Raw genomic sequence first — 22686 nt, forward strand, 5'->3', positions numbered from 1 at the left:
AACTGCAAATAGAACTACCTTATGACCCAGCAATCCCTCTACTGGGTATATACCCCAAAACCTCAGAAACATTGATACGTGAAGACACATGTAGCCCCATGTTCATTGCAGCACTGTTCACAGTGGCCAAGACATGGAAACAACCAAAAAGCCCTTCAATAGAAGACTGGATAAAGAAGATGTGGCACATATACACTATGGAATACTACTCAGCCATAAGAAATGATGACATCAGATCATTTACAGCAAAATGGTGGGATCTTGATAACATTATATGAAGTGAAATAAGTAAATCAGAAAAAAACAAGAACTACATGATTCCATACATTGGTGGAACATAAAAATGAGACTAAGAGACATGGACAAGAGTGTGGTGGTTACCAGGGGTGGGGGGAGGGAGGACATGGGAAGGAGGGAGGGAGAGAGTTAGGGGGAGGGGGAGGGGCACAGAGAACTAGATAGAGGGTGGCGGAGGACAATCTGACTTTGGGCGAGGGGTACGCAACATAATTTAATGACAAAATAACCTAGACATGTTTTCTTTGAATATATATACCCTGATTTATTAATGTCATCCCATTACCATTAATAAAAATTTATTTAAAAAAAAAAGAAAACTATAAACCATTGTTAAGGGAAATCGAAAAAGATATAATGAGATGGAAGAATATTTCTTGTTCTTGGATAGGAAGAATAAATATAATCAAGATGGCCATATTACCCAAAGCAATATACAAATTTAATGCAATTCCCATCAAAATTCTAATGACATTTTTTAAAGAAATGGAGCAAAAAATCAGATTTATATGGAACTATAAAAAACCCTGTATAGCCAAAGCAATCCTAAAGAAAAAGAATGAAGCTGAGGGCATTACAATACCTGACTTCAAACTATATTATCGGGCCACGACAATCTAAACAGCATGGTATTGGCAGAAAAATAGACACTCAGACCAATGGAACAGAATAGAAAACCCAGAAATAAAACCACATATATATAGTCAAATAATTTTTGATAAAGGGGCCAACAACACACAATGGAGAAAAGAAAGCCTCTTCAATAAATGGTGCTGGGAAAACTGGAAAGCCACATGCAAAAGAATAAAACTGGACTACATTTTATCCCCCTGTACTAAAATTAACTGAAAATGGATCAAAGATCTAAACATAAGACCTGAAACAATAAAGTACATAGAAGAAGACATGGTACTAAACTCGTGGACCTGGGTTTTAAAGAGCATTTTATGAATTTGACTCCAAAGGCAAGAGAAGTGAAGGCAAAAATTAATGAATGGGACTACAGCAGACTAAGAAGTTTTTGCTCAGCAAGAGAAACTGATAACAAAATAAACAGACAGCCAACTAAATGGGAAATGATATTTTCAAACAACATCTCAGATAAGGGCCTAATATCCAAAATATACAAAGAACTCATAAAACTCAACAACAAACAAACAAACAATCCAATAAAAAAATAGGAAGAGGACATGAACAGACACTTCTCCCAGGAAGAAATACAAATGGCCAACAGATATATGAAAAGATGCTCATCTTCTTTAGTTATTAGAGAAATGCAAACCAAAACTGCCATGAGATACCACCTCACACCTGTTAGATTAGCTATTATTAACAAGACAGGTAATAGCAAATGTTGGAGAGGCTGTGGAGAAAAAGGAACCCTCATCCACTGTTGGTGGGAATGTAAAGTAGTACAACCATTATGGAAGAAAGTATAGTGGTTCCTCAAAAAACTGAAAATAGAACTATCTTATGACCCAGCAATCCCTCTACTGGGTATATACCCCCAAAACTCAGAAACATTGATACGTAAAGACACATGTAGCCCCATGTTTATTGCAGCATTGTTCACAGTGGCCAAGACATGGAAACAACCAAAAGGCCCGTCAATAGATGACTGGATAAAGAAGTGGCACATATACACTATGGAATACTACTCAGTCATAAGAAATGATGACATCGGATCATTTACAGCAAAATGGTGGGATCTTGATAACATTATACGAAGTGAAATAAGTAAATCAGAAAAAACCAGGAACTGCATTATTCCATACGTAGGTGGCACATAAAAGTGAGACTAAGAGACATTGATAATAGTGTGGTGGTTATGGGGGGGGAGGGGCGAGAGGGCGAGGGAAAGGGGGAGGGGGAGAGGCACAAAGAAAACTAGATAGAAGGTGACAGAGAACAATTTGACTTTGGGTGATAGGTATGCAACATAATTGAACGACAAGATAACCTGGACATGTTATCTTTGAATATATGTATCCTGATTTATTGATGTAGCCCCATTAAAAAAAATAAAATTATTTTAAAAAAAAGAAATAAAATGAAAATTAATACTGCCCCTCTCTCCTTTCCCCAAATGACTAGTTCCAAAGAAATGCAAAGAATCCATTAATTGATTCAATTGAGTCAATCAATATATTTGTCTTTATTGGAAATACATGCCACTTCAAAAAAGAATGTTTTGAGGTGATTTTAATTCTTATTTGGCCACTGGCAGAAATAGTCAATTTACCTAGTGTGTGCAGAGAAATGCTTTTCCTCCCTGGGGAAATAGTGTTTTCTGTTGCATGCAGCCCCATGTTCATTGCAGCATTGTTCACGGTGGCCAGGACATGGAACCAACCAAAAAGCCCTTCAATAGATGACTGGATAAAGACGATGTGGTACATATATACTATGGAACACTACTCAGCCATAAGAAATGATGACATTGGATCATTTACAACAAAATGGATGGATCTTGATAACATTATACGGAGTGAAACAAGTAAATCAGAAAAAACTAAGAACTATATGATTCCATACATAGGTGGGACATAAAAACAAGACTAAGAGACATGGACAAGAGTGTAGTGGTTACTGAGGGTAGTGGGGAGGGAGAAGAGAGACAGAGAGGGGGGAGGGGAGGGGCACAAAGAAAACCAGATAGAAGGTGACAGAGGACAATTTGACTTTAGGTGATGTGTATGCAACATAATTGGATGACAAGATAACCTGGAGATGTTTTCTTTGAACATATGTACCCTGATTTATTAATGTCACCCCATTAAAATTAATAAAAATAAATAAATAAAAATTTAAAAAAAAGAATCTACTATAGTGACCAATGTCACCCTGTTAAATTTATTTTCTAAATAAAATTAAAAAGATAAATAAAATAAAATAAAACCTGCCGGCTTTGGCCCCGAGCCCAGTGCCCACCGGCTAAGGTGCAGCAGGGTAAACAGGGGAAAACCAAACCCGGAACCCTTGCTGTCTCGAAGCGGGACATCAGTAGTGGAATAGGGGAACAAGATCTTGGCTCTAAAAAGAAAGTGGGACATAACATTAACAATCCTGCTAATGACAGAAACAATTAAAACCCCGCTCTTAAATAGGAGGCCCTGACTTCCCCATTCTTCCTAACCTCATCCACCAAGCTGAGCCCAGAAATAGGACACAGACCACTTCTTAGCTCTACTCCCTCCACCTCATCTTTAGAGATCACATTTGCTGCTGACAGAAAAAGGCCCTGTGCTAGCAGCTACACAGAGACTGCTGACATTCTTATCCAGAGAGTGCAGCTGAAACCAGGGGAAAGGAAAATGCCAATAGGGCAAAAGCCTCATTCCAGATTATCAACGCCCAATGCCGCCTGCCAGCCCCAGTCCGGTTGCTGGTCCACAGCCCGCATCAGAGGCCTGCAGAGACATAGGGGCCTGCAAATGAAAAACACCTGCGGTCCTGTGGCTACCTTTCCTGCTCTACCTGGGCAGGGGGCTCTTATAAGGACTGTATTTGAGGACCTGAGTCAGAAGTTCAAGTGTCACTTGCTAGTTTCTTCCTGTGAATGCAGAAAGTCAACATTTAGCCACCCCAACCCAGACCAACCTCACCTTCTTGGTTCAAGTGCCAAAGGTCCCAGGGGAATTGTATTCAAATACCCTTGCTAACTGCCTTTTGCTTCTCAGAGTAGTTCCCTAGGACATAAAATATGAGAAGTGAAACCGAACACGCCAACCTATTAATAAGGGGAGAAGAAGAACCACCCAAAGGCCCTTTCTTGGGCTCAGTTTTCTGTTGGTCACGCACAGGCCCTCACCATGAAGGGCTTCACTGCTGCCTTCCTCATCTGGACTCTGACCTCTCCCAATGGCGGCGGCTGCCGAGCCTGGCCCACACACATGGCCTGCAAGGATGGGGGCTTGGAAGTGCTTTACCAGAGCTGTGGTAAGGTCTTTGAAAATATCTATCTGCGTCTTGGGGGAGATTGAGGCCCACCAATATGGGCTGCTGTAGTGCATAGTTGGGGGGTGAAGGGTGATTGGGCAGAGGTCGAACACGTGTTCCACTTGCAACAGGTCATGAGGGCCATTTGGAGCCCTTGGGAGAAGGAAGGCTGAGGTAGGAAAGAGCCTGAATAGAGTGACAAAAAGGACAGGGAAAGACACTGAGCGTGTAAAATATAACAATTCACTAATGTCACAGAGCCTGAAAAAAAACCCAACAACCATTGAGTCTACTAGTCATGAAACCTCGCCTGTTCAAAATCAGAAAAAGATGCTTCCAACCACCCCCCCTCAAAATTGTAGCCTTGGATAGTTTACTTGGTTTGCAAGTTGAGGGAAAGTTCACTTGTGCTAAAATGAAGACTCCGGCCCTTCTCGTGACATGTCTAGAGCTTGTGCTGCATTGCTCCCAAATTAGGCAAGTGCTTCCCCTGCAGGTGGTAATGCCTGGGTTTTCTTCAGTGCTAGACATAGCAGAAAGGGGTGAACAATGGTGGTTACCCCAATAAGGCAAACAGATAAACAAACCAAAATTGCAGTCTAATGAACAGAATGCAGGGAACTGCTGTAATATTAGTCTGTTAGATCTGCCGTAATGGAATATGGTGGCTGAAACTACAGAAATTTATTTCTCACAGTCTGAAGCCTAAAAGCCCAAGATCAAGGTGTCAGCAGCATGGTTTCTCTTGAGGCCTCTCTCCTTGACTTGCTGTCTTCTCCCTGTGTCTTCACATAATCTTTCCTCTGTGCCCATATTTTACTAGTCTATCTCTCTCTTCTTATGAGGACAATAGTCATATTAGGCTGGGCTCACTCATATAACCTCAATCACCTTTTTAAAAGACCTATCACCAAATAAAGTCATATTCTACGGTGCTGAGGGTTAGGGGTTCAACATATGAATTGGGGGAGGGACACAGTTCAGCCCATTAAGGGGGCCTGCGTGGGAGAAGGAAACTGAGTCTCAGGACCATACCTTGAATAAAGATGGAGGGATAGGCTCATGAAAAGTCATGACATTGTGAAATATGACACTTTGGAGATAGATAGCAGGCAAAATGTTGTTTGGAATAAAGGAGGTGGAAAGGAGGTGCTTGTTAAGCATCTGTGTTGGCCTTACTGGAAGCTATGGAACAGGGGGTGGTGTCGCCCTCGGGCAGATGACTGACCCCTGCAGCTGCTGCCCGAGGAGCTGACCGTCTGGACCTCTCTGAGCAGCTCCCACTTAACTTTATTTCTTTAAAAAGAAATATGCAACATTAAAGACATTAGTGTGTTTGTCTCATTACTCTTGCTCTGCTCATGGGGCTGGATGCTCCCTGTGAGTCTCTTCATTTCTGGTGCAGGATGAAAAGCACGACTTGAGATGAAGGGAACTGCTCAGGATTTGTTTTCCCACCTCATCTTTCCATACAAGTTGCCATTGCTGGTCCATCTCCCTGACCAGCCTTCAGCCTACAGCCAAGCTGGGCACAGCCTTACAAGTCACTGCCAGGAGAGGCAAGAGAGGTGGATGTGTAGGCAGAGAACTTGCCCAGCAGGAAGGACTCTTCCCTCTGCCATAGGGAGTTCATGAATGCTGACACCAGCCCTGCTCTGGGCACTCAGGAATAAAGGGTGGAGGAGACGCTGTTCCCATCTAAGAGTGGTGGAGGTCAAACAAGTAACAGGATAAATGCTCTGTTTTGAGAACTGGAATAGCAGATGGTGTAGTGCACTAGAGGACATGCTGGTTGGAGAAGGTGAGGTTGGGGACAAATCTGCCTGGGGAAGGGTTCAACCTTGAAGAAAGACACACATAATAACTACAATATCTCATGTTCATGAAAGACATATAGGTGCAGGCATCAGGCCAAGTGCTTTCTCTGTGTTATTTTACAGATGTGTAAACTGAGGGTTGGAGATGTCAGGTAAGTTTTCCAAGGCCACACAAGTAACAGTGGCACAGAGACACTGTTGAGTGAATATATGTTGCACTTACAATGAGTTGGTCTGAGGCCTATCAGACTCCACGGCCTTTGCTCTTGACCTTCTGCTGCCTAATGCTTGGTCCGCATTGGACAGCAAATGAAATAGAGGTGGAGAAGGAAGAAATGGCATGTGTGAAGGAGGGAGGTATGCCCAGGCATAGAGTTCAGAGCTCTGCAGAAGGGCTGAGACACCAGGACATCAGAGATAGGGTAGGCAATGTTGGCAGAGCCTGAGTGTGATGATTAATAATATGTGTAAACTTGATTGGGTAAGGGAGTACCCAGATAGGTGGTTAAAAATTATCCCTGGGTGGGTCTGTGAGGGTGTTTCTAAAGGAAATGAACATTTGAATCAATGGACAAGTAAAGCAGACTATACTCCCTAATGTGTGGGTGGACCTCATCTGATCTGTTCAGGGCCTGAGTAGAAGTGAAAGGTGAAAGAAGGGAGAGTTCACCCTCCACCCAACTGCTGAACTAGGCTCTAGCTCTTGCTTGCTGCTCTCCTGGTTCTCAGGCCTTCGAACTACACCTCCAGCTCTCCTGGATCTCCAGTTGCCAGACAGCAGGTTGTGGGAGTTCTTAGCCTCCATAATCATAATTCTATACCTCATAATAAATCTTTCTAGAATATATATGTATTATACATAACTTATATATGTAATTCCATTAGTCTGGAGAACCTAGACTAATTCACCAGGAGACCCAGACAAGGTTGGGCTGTATCATTCTGGCAATGAGGAAAATGCCTTTGGAAATATTCCTCAGCATGGAAAATTGATTGAAAGCCTTTTGGGGCTAGAGGCAGGGTTTGTAGCCTATGGCATCAATAATTTAAGAAAGAAAAGATTACCCAGCATTATTTAAGAGCCTGACTGTCAGAAGGGCCCCTTGGTAGACTGGGGTCAGCAGAAGGGAAAGCAGGGTCCTGGGGGCTTCTCTAGAGATGGGCCCTGCTTCGTGTCTCAGAGGCCAGCTGGCTGCACAGCCCTTCCCGCATGGACGTGGTCCCCTTTCACCTGCTGGATTCGCAGTGGAGCAGTCCCCCATCCCACCCCCAAGGCCTTCACATCCATACATACTGCAAGGGCTAGTGTGTGCTATCCTGCCTGGTCCTGGTGTTTAGGTGCTTTAACAATTCCAGTATGCATGTGAGAGGATCAGCTGACAAAACAAAGGATCCGTTGTTTTCTGGGTTTCCTGTTTCATTTTCCCCTTCTCTTTTGTTTTACAATTTTAGTGAGAAGGGGAAAGCTTAGGCTATAAACTGATCTGAATACTACAAAACCCTTGAGAAGGGGTTTTGCATCATAAGCACTGACTAGGCTCTGAATACTAACCAGGAAATGAGCAAAATTTTCTGAAAATGCAGAAGTCCTGATCTGTCCAACCGTTAGTGCGACAGGAAAGGAGAGAGCAACGTTCTGTACAAAAGCAAACAGGGAAATAGAGAGGCCAGGGGCCTTGCTCCAGTTAAATCATGACAGTTTGCAGGCCTCCAAAAAGCCCAGGAGCTCCAGCCCATGCACATACCACAGATGTCCACCAATGTATTTATACGCTGCCTCTATCACACCAAGACATGAGGTAGATTACAGAAGAACACATGATGAGAAGGTGAACTGGTAGTGGGAGAAGCAGGATAAGGGGAGGGAAAACAAGGGGATAATTAAGCCAGGGCAGTCAGAATGCTCACCAAAGATGAGGCAGTGTAAGGGTTAAGATCTTGGGACCCGGAATCAACAGATCTCCAACTTTTGGACAATATTCTTAAAATCTCTTCTCCTTGATTGTATAGAGGGTATATGAGTTTCCTATAGCTGCTGCCACAAGTTACCACCTGCTGGCTTAAAATGATATGCATTTATTCTTTTACAGTTCTGGAGGTCAGAAATCCAAAGTCAGTTTCCTGTAGTCAAGGCCGCACTGTCTTGGAAGCTGTAGAGGAGAATCTGTTTTCTTGTCTTTTCCAGCTTCTACAGCAGCATGCTTTACATTGCTTGGCTCACAGCTTCTTCTTCCATCTTCAAAGCCAACAACACAGCATCTTGCTTCAGCTATCACAGTGCTTTCCTCTGTGCCAAATCTCTCTCTGTCTCCCTCTTATGAGGACATATGATTAGGAAAATCTCGAGACCCTTAGTTTAATCACAATTGCTAACTCTTTTTTGCCAAATAAAGTAACAAGAAGGCCTGGGTATCTTTGGAAGTTATTATTCATCTCATTTCAAAAGGGATAAAAGTTAACCTACCTCTCAGGGCTGAGTGAGGATTAGGTGGAGAGAACTGCATGGAAGGTGCTGAGCACATACTGCATGCTCAATAATCTTTGCTGATGATGATTTATAAGACAGTTTACAGTCACTAGAGGTGTATTTTACTGTGACCTTTCTTGAAACCAAATCAAACAAGAAAATTGCATTATTTGCAAGGTAAAACCAGTTTTTAAGGATATGTCCACTTTTCCTGATACCTGGGGGAGCTATGAGAGGAATTTCTCCTTGGAGAGCTGGCATCCTGGATAGCATGTCAGTAAGAGATGTCATAGTGATTAACATTTGTTGTTTCTCTTCATGTCCTACATGTAAACCAAGAGCTCATTACTAAAATGTAGCTCAGGATCACTTTTGCTGTGGGCTGCAGTGGGACCTACCATGAATGCAGGCTCACAGGTCTGGGTTACTCAAAGGGACTGTTATAGGGATGGATGAGGGGAGGAGGAGGTTAATTTTCTGATTTAAAGACTGTCCCTCTGACCATATCCCACTCGAGCCGTCCCCTCTCTGCACACATGCAGAGCCAAACCAGTCTAGCATCAGGGACCCGCAGCAGCCCGAGGAGAAGCACTCACATCTACATTTTTCAGCTATGTGTACCAAGTTCTCCTTTTTTGCAAAGATGTCTGGAAATAACATCTACAAAATTAAAATGATATCTACTATTCTTTTTTCAGTAATCCATGTCATTCAGTCAGAGCCCTTCTGTGCATTTGACATGCTTCTTCCATAGGGAAAGCCCATGTCCCCACACCTGCCAGCAGTTTTCTCTATGGAGAAGACAGTGAGTGGGGAGGGGCGCAGAGCAAGGAGCCTTATCTCTGGCAGTAAGTAGTGAGTGCTGAGGTCTGAACTACACCCTCCCCCCACACTGCTGAGTACTCACCAGAAGGCAAGCGGGCTGGCAGTGGCCCACATGGCAGAAGGGGCTGGGGCAGCCTTAGGGTGCATGCGCAAGCCTGCCTGCAGTGGCAGAAGCCGTGGTGGCAGTGGAAGAAGGCTGGAGCCTGCAGCAACCGAGCCCAAATGCCCAAAACGGAGGCAGCAGTGGTGGTGGGCCGGCGGAGAGACCACACATAGGGAACACAGAGGCCACACCCACTGAACTTCTGTGGCCACACCATTCTGAGGGCTGATAAAGAAGGAAAAAATAAAACAAAATAAATAAAAATTTTAAAAAGTCTGGATAGAATGACACCTGAGGCTAAGGGGAAAGCTACATCCAATACCATACCTAATCTCTGAATTATAGTACTGAGCCCAACAAGTAGCCAGCAATAAGAGGCGGCACAAGTGGATCTCAGGGGAACTTGAACTTTTAAATGAACTTCCCCCAAGTCAAGAGTAGATAAAAGCTAGCCTAAGAGTGCAGGAGATATTTACAATAGCACCTGGGCCCAGAAGAGGCAGCCACAAGATCAAGATCGCCAGTAGCTCCAAAAAGGTTGATAAGGCCAGTCATAGGCAGCGACCCCACTGATCTGTGCCAGGCTTCGGCCAGGGAGGTCCAGAGAAGGCACACCCAGCAGCCAGATATGGAGAGCATCAGTTCAAGACTTAACAATTCTTGTTAGAGTAGTATCTTAAGGAATGGCTCCTCACACCTGACCCAGCTAAGACATAGAAAATGCTGACACAAATAACAAAAAGAACAGTGACAGCAGACAAGTAGCCCACAGTGGATTACAAACAACAGCTGATGCCAACCCAAGAAGATCTAGAAACAATACAACTGGAAATTGGAGGCAGAAAATACCAACCTAGCTAGCTACAGTTAGCTAGCTGTAGACTCAGCTAGCTACAAAAACAACACACCCAGAGGAGGAGTCTATACATAGATAAAATGAGAAGACAGAGAAATGCAGTTCAAATGAATCAACAAGAGAAACCCCCAGAGAAAGAACTGAATGAGATGAAAATAACCAAATTACCAGAAGCAGAGTTTAAAATAATGATTATTAGGATGATCAAAGATCTTAGAGCAACAATACATGGGCATAAATGAGCACTTAAATAAAGAGATAGCAAGTATCGAAAAGGACATGGAAATAATAAAAAAGAACCAGTCAGAAAGGACAAAAACAATATCAGAAATAAAGACTGCACTAAAAGGAATTAAAAGCAGGCTGAGTGAAGCAGAGGATTGAATCAATGATTTAGAGGATAAGATAAACAAAAGCATGGAAGCAGAGCATCAAAAAGAAAAGAGGCTTAAAAAGTCTGAGGAAACACTAAGAGAGCTCTGTAAAAACATGAAGAGTAACAATATCCACAACATAGAGATTCCTGAAGGAGAAGAGAAAGAACAAGGGATAGAAAACCTGACTGAGGAAATCAGAGCTGAAAATTTCCCCAAATTGATGAAGAAAAAAGTCACACAAGTTCAAGAAGCACAGAGAGTCCCATTAAAGAAGAATCCAAAAAAGGCCTACATCAAGACACAGCATAATTAAAATATCAAAATTAAGGGATAAAAAAAATACTAAAAGCTGCATGAGAAAAGCAGTAAATTCCCTAAAAGGAGCCCCCATGAGGATGACATCCAACTGCTCAACAGAAACATTAGAGGCCAGAAGGGAATGGCAAGAAATATTCAAAGTAATGCAAAACAAGAGCCTACAACCAAGACTTCATTATCAAGCAAGCCTATCATTTAAAACTGGAGAAATAAAAAGCTTCCCAGACAAAAACAACAACAACAACAACAAAAAAAAAACACCTCAAGAAATTTGTTACAATCAAACCAAAGCTGCAAGAAATGTGAACAAACCTGCTGTAAACAGAACAAAAGGAAAACAAATCTAGAAAAAGAAGAATGTAGGTTTAAAGAATAAAATGGCAATAAACAACTACATATCAATAATAACCTTAAATGTAAATGATTAAATGCTCCAATGAAAAGACATAGATTAGAAAACAGGACTGGTACATATGCTGTCTACAGACCCACCTCAAAACAAAAGACACACAGACTGAAAGTGAAGGGATGGAAAAAAATATTTCATGCAAATGCAAATGAAAAAAAAGCTGGGGTAGAAATACTTATATCTGACAAAATAGACTTTAAAACAAAGGCTATAGTAAGGGATAAAGAAGGTCACTACATAATGATAAAGGAGCAATCCAATAGGAAGATATAATTATTTTAAATATCTATGTGCCTAATACAGGAGGACTTAAATTTATAAAGCAGATTTCGATGGCAATAAAGGGCGAGATCAACAGCAATATTATAATAGTAGGGGATTTTAATACCCCACTAACATCACTAGATAGATCCTCAAGAAGGAAAATTAACAAAGAAACAGCAGACTTAAAGGACACACTATATCAACTGGATTGAATAGGTATCTTCAGAACCTTTCACCATAAAGCAGTAGAATATACATTTTTTTCAAGTGCTAATTGTTTATTCTCTAGGATTGACCACATGCTAGGACACAAAATGAGTCTCAATAAATTTAAGAATATTGAAATCATATCAAGCATCTTTTCTGATCACAATGGCATAAAACTAGAAATCAACTACAATAGAAAAACTGAAAAACATTCAAACACTTGGAGACTAAACAGCATGTTATTAACTAATGAATGGGTTAACAATGAGATAAAAAAGAAATAAAAAATTTCCTTGAAACAAATGAAAATGAATATACAACAACTCAAAATTTATGGGACACAGCAAAAGCAGTCCTGAGAGGGAAGTTCATAGCATTACAAGCATACCTAAAGAAGTGAGAAAAAGCCCAAATTAACAGCCTAACCCTACATCTAAAATAACCAGAAAATAAGAAACAATTAACAAAAGCCCAGAGGAAGTAGAAGGAAGGAAATAATAAAGATCAGAGTGGAAATAAATGACATAAAGGCTAAAAAAAATACAGATAATCAATAAAACCAAGAGCTGTTTTTTTGAAAAGGTAAACAAGATTGATGAACCTTTAACCAGACTCACCAAGAAAAAAAGAGAGAGGACTCAAATAAATAAAATTAGAAATGAGAGTGGAAAAGTAACAACAGACACAGCAGAAATACAAAAAAAAATTAAGAAAATACCATGAAGAACTATATGCCAAAGAATTAGACAACCTAGGCAAAATGGACAAATTCCTCAAAACATATAATCTTTCAAAAATCAATCTGGAAGAATCAGAAAACCTAAATAGAGTGATTACATCAAATGAGATTATAACAGTTATCAAAAAACTCCCAACAAACAACAGTCCTGGGCCAGATGGTTTCACAGGTGAATTTTACCAAATATCCTAACAACTAGCTCTTATCCTTCTCAAGCTATTTCAAAAAATTCAAGAGGAAGGAAGACTTCCAAGCTCCTTTTATGAGGCAAGCATAATCCACATTTCAAAATAGGCAAGGACACTACAAAGAAAGAAAACTATAGTCCAATATCCTTGATGAACATAGATGCTAAAATTCTCAACAAAATATTAGCAAACCTGATCCAGAAATACATGGAAAAAATCATACATCATGATCGAGTGGAATTTATTCTGGGGAGGCAAGGTTGGTACAACATTTTCAAAACAAATCAATGTAATTCATCTTATAAACAAAAGGAATCACATGGTAAACCAGTAGACACAGAAAAAGCATTTGATAAAATCCAGCACCCATTCATGATCAAAACTCTCAGCAAAGTGGGAATACAGGGAACATACCTCAACATGATAAAGTCCATCTATGACAAACCCATAGCCAACATCATACTCAGTGGGCAAATATTAACAGCAATCCCCTTAAGACCAGAAACAAGGCAGGGGTGACCCCTTTCACCACTCTTATTCAACATAGTTCTGAAAGTACTAGCCATAGCAACCAGACAAGAAGAAGAAATAAAAGGCATCCAAATTGGAAAAGAAAAAGTAAAACTATCATTATTTGCTGATGACATGATACTGTACATAGAAAATCCTAAAGTCTCAGTTAAAAAACTACTGGATCTTATAAATGAATCCAGCAAGGTGGCAGAATATAAAATTAATACTCAGATATCAGTGGCATTTTTATACACCAACAATGAACTGTCAGAAAAAGAAATTAAGAAAACAATTCCCTTTACAGTTGCAACAACAAAAAAATTAAGCACCTAGGAGTAAATTTAACCAACGAGGTTAAAGACTTGTACTTGGAAAATTACAAAGCATTGATAAAAAAAAATCAAGGAAGACACAAACAAGTGGAAGCATATACTGTGTTCACAGATAGAAAAATAAACATGATTAAAATGTCTATATTACCCAAATAAATCTATAGACTCAATTCAATTCCTATTAAAATACCTATGTCATACTTCAAAGATATAGAACACATATTCCAAAAATTTATATGGAACCAAAAAAGAACACAAATAGCCTCAGCAATCTTAAAAAAAGAAGAATAAAGTGGATGGTATCACACTTCCTGATATCAAGTTATACTACAAGGCCATTGTACTCAGAACAGCTTGTTACTGGCATAAGAACAGGCATATAGATCAATGGTACAAAACAGAGAACCCAGAAATAAACCCACACCTATATGGACAATGATATTTGACAAAGGAGGTAAAAGCATACAATGGAATAAAAACAGTCTCTTTAATAAATGGTGTTGGGAAAATTGGACAGGTACTTGCAAGAAAATGAAACTAGACCACCAACTTATATCATACACAAAAATAAACTCAAAATGGATAAAAGATTTAAATGTAAGTTGTGAAACCATAATCATCTTGGAAGAAAACATAGGCAGTAAGCTTGCCAACATCACTCACAGCAATATATTTGCTGATTTATCTCCAAGGGCAAGTGCAATAAAAGACAGGATGAACAAATGGGACTATATCAAACTAAAAAGCTTTTGCATAGCCAAAGACAATAAGAACAGAATAAAAAGACAAACCACACAATGGGAGAACATTTTCGACAATATGTCTGATAAGGTGTTAATAACCAAAATTTATCATATAAAGAACTTGTAAAACTCAACACCAGGGAGGCAAACAATCCAATCAAAAAATGGGCAAAAGAAATGAATAGACACTTCTCCAAAGAGGACATACAGATGGCCAATAGGCATATGAAAAAATGCTCAACATCACTAATCATTAGAGAAATGCAAATTAAAACCACAATGAGATATCACCTCACACCAGTCAGAATGGTGCTCATTAACAAAACAACACAGAATAAGTGCTGGCAAGCATGTGGAGAAAAGGGAACCTTCCTGCACTGCTGGTAGGAATGCAGACTGGTGCAGCCACTGTGGAAAACAATATGGAGATTCCTCAAAAAATTAAAAATCGAACTGCCTTTTGACCCAGCTATCCCACTTCAAGGAATATATCCTAATAATACCAAATCACTGATTCAAAAGAAGAAACACACCCTCATGTTTATTGCAGTATTGTTTATTGTTTACAATATCCAAGATCTGGAAACAGCCCAAGTGTCCATCAGTGGATGAGTGGATTAAAAAGCAGTGGTACATATACACAATGGAATACTATGTGGCAGTAAAAAAGAAGGAAATCTTATCTTTTGTGACAACATGGATGAACCTGGAAACTATTATGCTAAGTGAAATAAGCCAGGCAGAGAAAGAAAAATATCATATGATCTCATTCATATGAGGAATTTAATGAACAATGTGAACTGAGGAACGGAATAGAGGCAGAGGTGAAATCAAAGGGACCAGAGGGAAAGTGATCAGAGGGAAGGGGAGGAAAGAATGGGATCAGAGAATGGAAAGAGATTGGTGAAATTATATATATCTTATACATAACACAGCATTATAGAGAGCAAGACAGCAAATCCTGAAGGGAAGAGGGGAGGGCATTGGGGGGAAGAGTCAAAGAGGGTATCAAGGGGAACATGAGGGTGGGGGGAGGGAGATATATTTGATGGCACACTTGATAAAAATTTTAAAAAAAATCATGAGATTAGATAAATAAAAAGCAATAAAAATAAAGAAATAAAAGAGGGAATCTAAAACATGAGAAAGGAAAAATATTATGTAAAGAAAAGATCAGAAAGATTTAAAAAAGAATAACATAGAACTCCTTAAAATAAAATATTTAATTGCTGAGATAAAAAATTGCTAGGTTAAAACACAGATTTCAAAAGAGCTGAAGAGAGAACTAAGGAATAGATGAAAGGTCTGGAGACTCAAAATGTATCACAGAAAAATAAAGAGATGAAAAATATGTCCTATAGCTTAACAAAATAGATAAAATGAAGGAAAAGCAATTTCTGAAGAAACATTCTAGCGAATTTTCTAAAATTAATGAAAGACATGAGTCTTCGAATTCACTAAACACAAATCCTAAACACTAAAAGAAATTCTACATCTAGAGTAATGAGAATAAAACCACAAATTAACAAAAGCAAACAAACAAACAAAAAATGGCTTAAGTTATGAGAAATTAACTAACAAGAAATTATATTTAGACTAATATCAGATTTCTGAAGAGTAACAGCAATATAACAATTAACTTAGAATGATATACATAGCTAATTGTTATTCAGTAATAAGAGGAAATTAAAAAAATTTTTTGAACAAACAAAATTTATAATTTGCTGCCAAAAGACTCTCAGAAAAGAAACTTTCTAAAGGATACCTCATAAAGAAATAAAATGATCCCAGAAGTAAGTTCTGAGATGCAACAATCAGTAAATTTAAATATGCAGTGAAGGTTAGGATGATGATAATGTCTAATCTGAAACAGCAATGTTTTATCTTTTATTGTTGCATAACAAATTACCCTAAAACCCAGCAGCTTAAGACAACAAGTGTTATTATCTCACAGATTTTCTCTGGGCAGGAATTTGGGTGTGGCTTAATTGGGTCCCTCTGATATAGGGTCTCTCACTTGGCTAACACAAGACTTGACTTGGAAATGATCTGCTTCCAAACTCATGTGAGTAGAAGCAGGCCCCCAAGGTCCACTCCAAGCTCACTCACATAGCTGTTAGCAGAATTCAGGCTCTCAATGGACAGTGTTGTCCCACGGGCTACTCACGACATGGTAGCCCTGCTTCTCCAGAGTGAGGGCTCTCAGAATGAGATTAAGAGAGGGCAAGGAAGACATAGGACACAGATTTTTGTAGCCTGATCTCAGAAGCAACACCCCAATACATTTGCCATCTTCTACTACTGCCTAGAAGCAAGTGACTGCGTCACTCAAGGAGAGAGGTATACACAACGATGTGAATTAAGAGGATTCATTGGTGGCCATATTGGAGGCTGCCCACCACAGGGCACAAAAGAGAACAGAACTACAGGATAGTAACAGACGTGGAGGAACAGAACGCATTCTGATTCCTTGTTTTTGCATTTTTCAGGGAGACCAGAAAGATAATGTTAAGTATTGCAAGATGAAAAGATCTGTTGCACAACAATGTGAATATACTTAACACTACAGAACTGTACACATAAAACGATTAAGATAGATTTAACGTCATGTACTTTTTACCACAATAAAAAAATAACTAGGCCCTGGCCAGTTGGCTCAGTGGTAGAGTGTCGGCCTGGCGTGCGGGGATCCCAGGTTCGATTCCCAGCCAGGGCACACAGGAGAAGCGCCCATCTGCTTCTCCACCCCTCCCCCTCTTCTTCCTCTCTGTCTCTCTCTTCCCCTCCCGCAGCCAAGGCTCCATTGGAGCAAAGTTTGCCCAGGCGCTGAGGATGGCTCTGTGGCCTCTGCCTCAGGTGCTAGAATGGCTCTGATTGCGGAAGAACATCGCCCCAAGATGGGCAGAGCATCGCCCCCTGCTGGGCATGCCAGGTGGATCCCGGTCGGGTGCATGCGGGAATCTGTCTGACTGCCTCCCCGTTTCCAACTTCAGAAAGAAAATGTTTAACTTTAAGCTTTATTAAGTAAAACATTCATGTTTGAAATTCAAGGTCAACTATTAAAAAACTAAAAATATAGTATATAACTTTCAAATTAGTAAAAAAAAATTAAAACGATTTTAAAGCACTCCAATCAATCCTGAAAGATGCTGGAAATAAAAGGAGAAAGGAACACAGAAAGATCTGGCACAAAAGAAAGAAAACCCCAAAAATAATTAGAAATAATTATAAATGTGTTAGAAGTTTTAACAAAAATAAATTGATTAGAATAATCTGATAGAAGAAAGAATGCCAGGTAGAATTCTAAAATATGTCCTCTCGCTCTTTACATAAATACACCTAAAACAGTGAGCGTCACATTTATTGGTGAAACATTGGAAGCAATACCTTTAAAACTAAGAATGAAACAAAAATGCCCACCATCACCCCTGCTATTCAACATTGCACTGAAGGCCATAGCCAGCATTGAAAGCCAAGAAAAAATAAAACGTTTAAGGATTTGAAGGAAGGAAACAAAAACATTATTATATACATATAGTATGATTGTCTATGCAGAAAAACCTAATCTAAAAATTATTGGAGTTAATAAGAGAGTTTACATTTAACAACTTATTTTGGGACCAATTTATATACTATTATTTCAGGAGATACCACTGTGGCTTTGGTTAATTTATTTTTATGGTTATTGAGTATATAATTATGTGTATAGATGACAATTGTATCCATCCATGTTTTGATGAATATTTAGGTTGCTTCTAATTTTTTACAATTACAAACTTGTACACATATTTTACTTATGTTTTCTTGTGTCAGAAAAAAATTTCTCAGCTCAGGGCTTTTCTTTCCAGGTGTCTGAAGCTGAAGCCTGGGCAAAGGTGTTTAGAACTGTTTTTAGTTTCACCAGTTTTGTCTAGTCATGTTTCCATATAATCACAGGTTTTAAATGTTATGTTCTGAAAACACAAACAGATGGCAAGAAAAGGCTGAACAATATTCAAGTGGTGACAACAGTGGTGTGAAAGAGAAGGGTAAAGGCTTGAGGCAGGGGTGAGCTTGAAAATTTGCTGCGATGAGCTTATTCATGTGTTGTGTTTAATGTCTGTGCAGGGCCGGTGGGGGCAGGGAGGTTGTGGTTATTTGGCAGGTGCATGATTCTCATTTATTAATCTGAAGTCAGGTCCCTCATCTTACTTTTTATGTCAGTTTGCCATTGTCCCATATAATTTTTATGTTTTTAGCAAAAGTATTTTTAATCCTGCAATCAAGAGGGGAAACACTAGGATTGTGCTGGTTCAGAAAGTAGAGAAACGAGTGCTTTACTTGGTTAGGAATTTGGTTGGCAGAAGCTGAAGGAAGCTGGTTCTGTCTCCTCCAGCACCAACCAGTAAGGGCTTGTCCTGTATTATTCATGCCATGGGATTCTATTCCCAGGTGGTCTATGTTACACAAATGACAACGTGCAAAGGAGCAGTTTGAGGTTTCCCGTAGAAACATCTCTCTCCTTCCCATCAGGAACAGCTCTATTGCAGAGTTGGGACATCCAGGGGACCCAACCCATCCTGGCTCCTTGTCACGAGGTAAATGATGCAGAAAGAAATGGTGAACAGATTTTAGAAATAAGGAAACCGACTTTCCTGATTTCAGTACAAGGCATCGTGGTAGAAACTCCCATTGGGCACCCCCCTACCTCCTCTGGAGATCTCCATGGTATCTTTAGGAAGAGTCAATTCCATGCCCAAGAGATACTGTGCCTCTTCTTCTCTGGTGATGAATGAGTCTGTGACCCTTTTTGAACACTTCCTCTTCCTTCAAATGCCTCTGGGTGGGGGCACTTTTCTACTCATTCTGAATCTGAGTGGTTGCTTTGAGACACAGTGTCACTCTTTGACCCCTTTCCTGACCTCAAGAGGAGGGTCTGTATACATGTCTGTCTCAAAAATTTACAGGGTGAACTGTTAAACTCCAATGTGATGGTATTTGGGGGCAGGGCCAGTAATTAGAGTTAGATAAGGTCATGAGGGTGGGGCTCCATGATAGGATTACTGTGCTTTTGAGAAGAAGAGGCCAGAACTCTGTCTATGTGAGTTTACATGGAGGAGTCAGCCATCTACAAATCAGGAACAGGGTCTTCACCAGAAACTGAATCAGCCAGCTTGTTGATGTTGGGCTCCCCCAGTCTCCAGAACTTTGAGAGATAAATGTCTATTGTTCAAGCCACCTCAGCTGTGGTATTTTGTTAGGCAACACATCATTTATCCACAGGCCTGTTTCCTAGGAAAAATACAAATTGATTTTTTTTTTCCCTTGTGAGTCTGATGGGAGATCGAAAGCAGCAATGGACAGTTCATTATATGCAGTGCTCAAGGGAGAGAAAAAATATATCAAGATCCATACTGGAAAGCATCAGGGACAAATCTCAAGGGTTGGCACTTGTTCTGGAGAACTGTGTGTGGCTGAGTGTGGCCAACATTGTGTCGTGGGGCTCTGAATGCAGCATTAGGAAGGAAGGGTGGTGACTAAGTAAGGAAACACCTGTCACAGGCAGTAAGTCGTCCCTTCCCCTGTACAGGCAGTAAGGAGAGTTAACCACGGCTGCTTGTGCACTTTACAGCTCCTAGCGATTGAGTCATTTCTGGGAAAATCCTTCTCCTGTCATGGAGGAAGTCTCTCTAGAACCTCCAGGGCTGAGTGCGTATAAAAGTCGTCAACCCCACAGTGAACTGTAAGGTGCGATCCTGATTTCTCCCTGGGGAACAAGCATCTCTGACAAGTTTCTCTTCAGAAGGGCCTGCCTCCATTGCTGGAGGGAGTGTAAAATGCACAGCCACTTGGGAACCCTGTCGCCCTGTTTCTTACAAAACTAAACACGCACCTTATAACCCAGCAATCTAAATCCTGAATATTTATCTCAGAGCAATGAAAACTATATTTATACAAAACACTGTAAGTGAAAAAAATGATAACAGCTTTATTTTTAATAGCCCAACACTAGCCAGATGTCTTTCAACAGGTGAACGGTTCAACAAATTGTGGTACATTCACATTGTGAATACTACTCCACAATAAAAATGAATGAACTACTGATACACACCACCTGGAAGGATCTCAAGGGCATTATGAAAAATTTAAAAAAAAAATCCAGTCTCAAAAGGTTACGTACTATATGGTTCTGCTGATATAACGCTGTCAAGATGGGAAAGGGTGGGGAGGGAGGGATTATCAAAGGGCAGCATAAGAAAAAGACTTTGTATCTGTGCCTTCATTGTAGTGGTGGTTACAGGTGAAAATAAATGGCATAGAACTGCATGTGAGCATGTGCACATGCATGCACACACACAGAGTGTGTATAACAACTGGTCTGAAGACTGTGCCAGTGTCCACGTCCTGGCTTTGACATCCAGTTATGTAAGATGTTACCATGAAGGGAGGTATGTAAGGAACACACAGGACCTCCCTGCACTTTTTGCAACTACCTATAAGTCTGTTATTATGTATTTCAAAATAAAAAGTTAATTAAAAAAGTAAAGACCTGGCCTCTAGCTTTGGGCTAACTCTCTGCATCACAAATGGGGGGGGGGGTGCCAGTACCGTGACCATGCAGTTCCACAGCCCTGCCCACTAGGGCAATTGAGAAGCTGGAACCAGAACAAAGTGTAAAGCCTAAAGTGATACCAGGTTCCTTCTTATACAGGTGAGGAGACAGAAGCTCAGTGAGTCCAGGCAATTGTTAGCTGTCAGCCGAATTTAAGTTGAGCTAAGTGGAAGCAGCTCTTCCTAGTACCACTCCAACAAGGAGGGCCCTAAAATGGTGAGCCTCGAAGGCCAAAGTGAGAGAGGGCTGGGGGTTTTGTATTTCTAAGGTGTGTGTGTGTGTGTGTGTGTGTGTGTGTGTGTGTGTGTGTGTGTGTGTTAAAAGGCTGCAAAGGAAAAACTTTGGGCATTAATAGGACAGTTGATTCCTGGGAGAAGCAGATGATGAGCAAAGTCAGAAAAAGGCTGAGAAGGCCAGAGCTTCCCTGCAAGGTGTGGGCTAATGACAATGCTGGTATCGTCTCAGCAAACAGCGACAGGAAATCTCAGCAGCAGGTCTCCTCTGGAAGTACATAGGAGGAAAGCAGAAATCTACCTTTCTGGAGCCATTTTAAGCTATAGAGGAAAGAATATTAAGTTGTTTTCAGGATCCTTCCAGAGGTGACTCTAGGATCTCTAAGGTCTGCACATGTTTCTGCAAACACCAGCCACCTCGGACCTCAAGTCTTCAAAGAAGAACCTCATCTTGTTGCACTGACAACACTGAAGTGAACATCAAAGGCCTAGGACTGCCTTGGTTTCACCAGGGGCTTTTGTCGGCAACCATGACGTTCCCTGAAACTACACACCCTTTTTAGGGCTTCAGTCTCTGTGTCTGTTATTCTCTCTACCCCAACACTCACAGGGAACGGTCTGTGTACACTCTGAAGACAGACGGTCGGCCTGCGTTCAGACTCCAACCCTCCCAGATGGGTGACCCTGGGCAATTTCTTTAAGCCTTCTTTGCCTCAGCTGCCTTGAGTCTTAAAATGGAGAGAATAATAGCATTTCTCTCTTAAAGCTTTTGTGAGAATCTGAGTGAGTAAATGTATAGTGCTTAGGATAGCACGTGCATGTGCTCCAAACTATAAAAGTGACCACACCCATCACATTCTCCTGGGTCCTCTGCAGCTTGCAAGACTAAGCTCAGGGTTCACTTCCCCTTTTGGCTGTCCCCGATCACCCACGCATGGCATCTTGTGGCTACTTTGTGTAGCAATTGTGCTTACCTTCTTTTGCCCTTCTAACTCTCTACGTTCTGAAAAATCAGAGTCGTTGCCTAAAGCTAAATCATCTTTGTATTCATACAGGTCACTCAGTGCTAGCACTTAGTAGGTGCTATAACAGGTCTGTGATCAGATCAATAAACAATAGGGATCCGGTTTCCTGTCTCTCTGTCAGAGATGCATCTCCCACTCCGTTTTCTCTGCATTTACCAAAAATAGGAAAAATCAAATTGTCGGCATGCTTGGAGAGCTGCTCTGACTTCAAATATATGTCTCAAACAAAATCTAACTGAAAAAAACATTTTCCCCCATCTGAGGACTGAGAACTATGAGGGAAAAATAATCTTTATATCCCCTTGTATGAGGAGAGGGCAATCTAAGGGTATTTAAGGGTTAATTGACATATTAATAAGGAAATGTGTTGCCCTGGCCGGTTGGCTCAGCGGTAGAGCGTCGGCCTGGCATGCGGGGGACCCGGGTTCGATTCCCAGCCAGG

At 40.7% G+C, this 22686-nt stretch overlaps 1 protein-coding gene across 2 annotated transcripts in view; it reads left to right on the forward strand.

Annotated features, from left to right (window-relative positions):
- Positions 1-4084: 4084 nt before the first annotated feature.
- Positions 4085-22686, forward strand: part of LY86 (lymphocyte antigen 86) — a 70100-nt gene continuing 51498 nt past the window's right edge. For both annotated transcript variants that reach the window (XM_066268427.1, XM_066268428.1), the window contains exon 1: positions 4085-4236. In XM_066268427.1, coding sequence (XP_066124524.1) covers positions 4110-4236 — 127 coding nt within the window. In that variant the 5' untranslated portion in view covers positions 4085-4109. The remainder of the gene's footprint in view (positions 4237-22686) is intronic.

Source organism: Saccopteryx bilineata, chromosome 3 (genome assembly GCF_036850765.1).
Source record: "Saccopteryx bilineata isolate mSacBil1 chromosome 3, mSacBil1_pri_phased_curated, whole genome shotgun sequence".
Classification (NCBI taxonomy): domain Eukaryota; kingdom Metazoa; phylum Chordata; class Mammalia; order Chiroptera; family Emballonuridae; genus Saccopteryx; species Saccopteryx bilineata.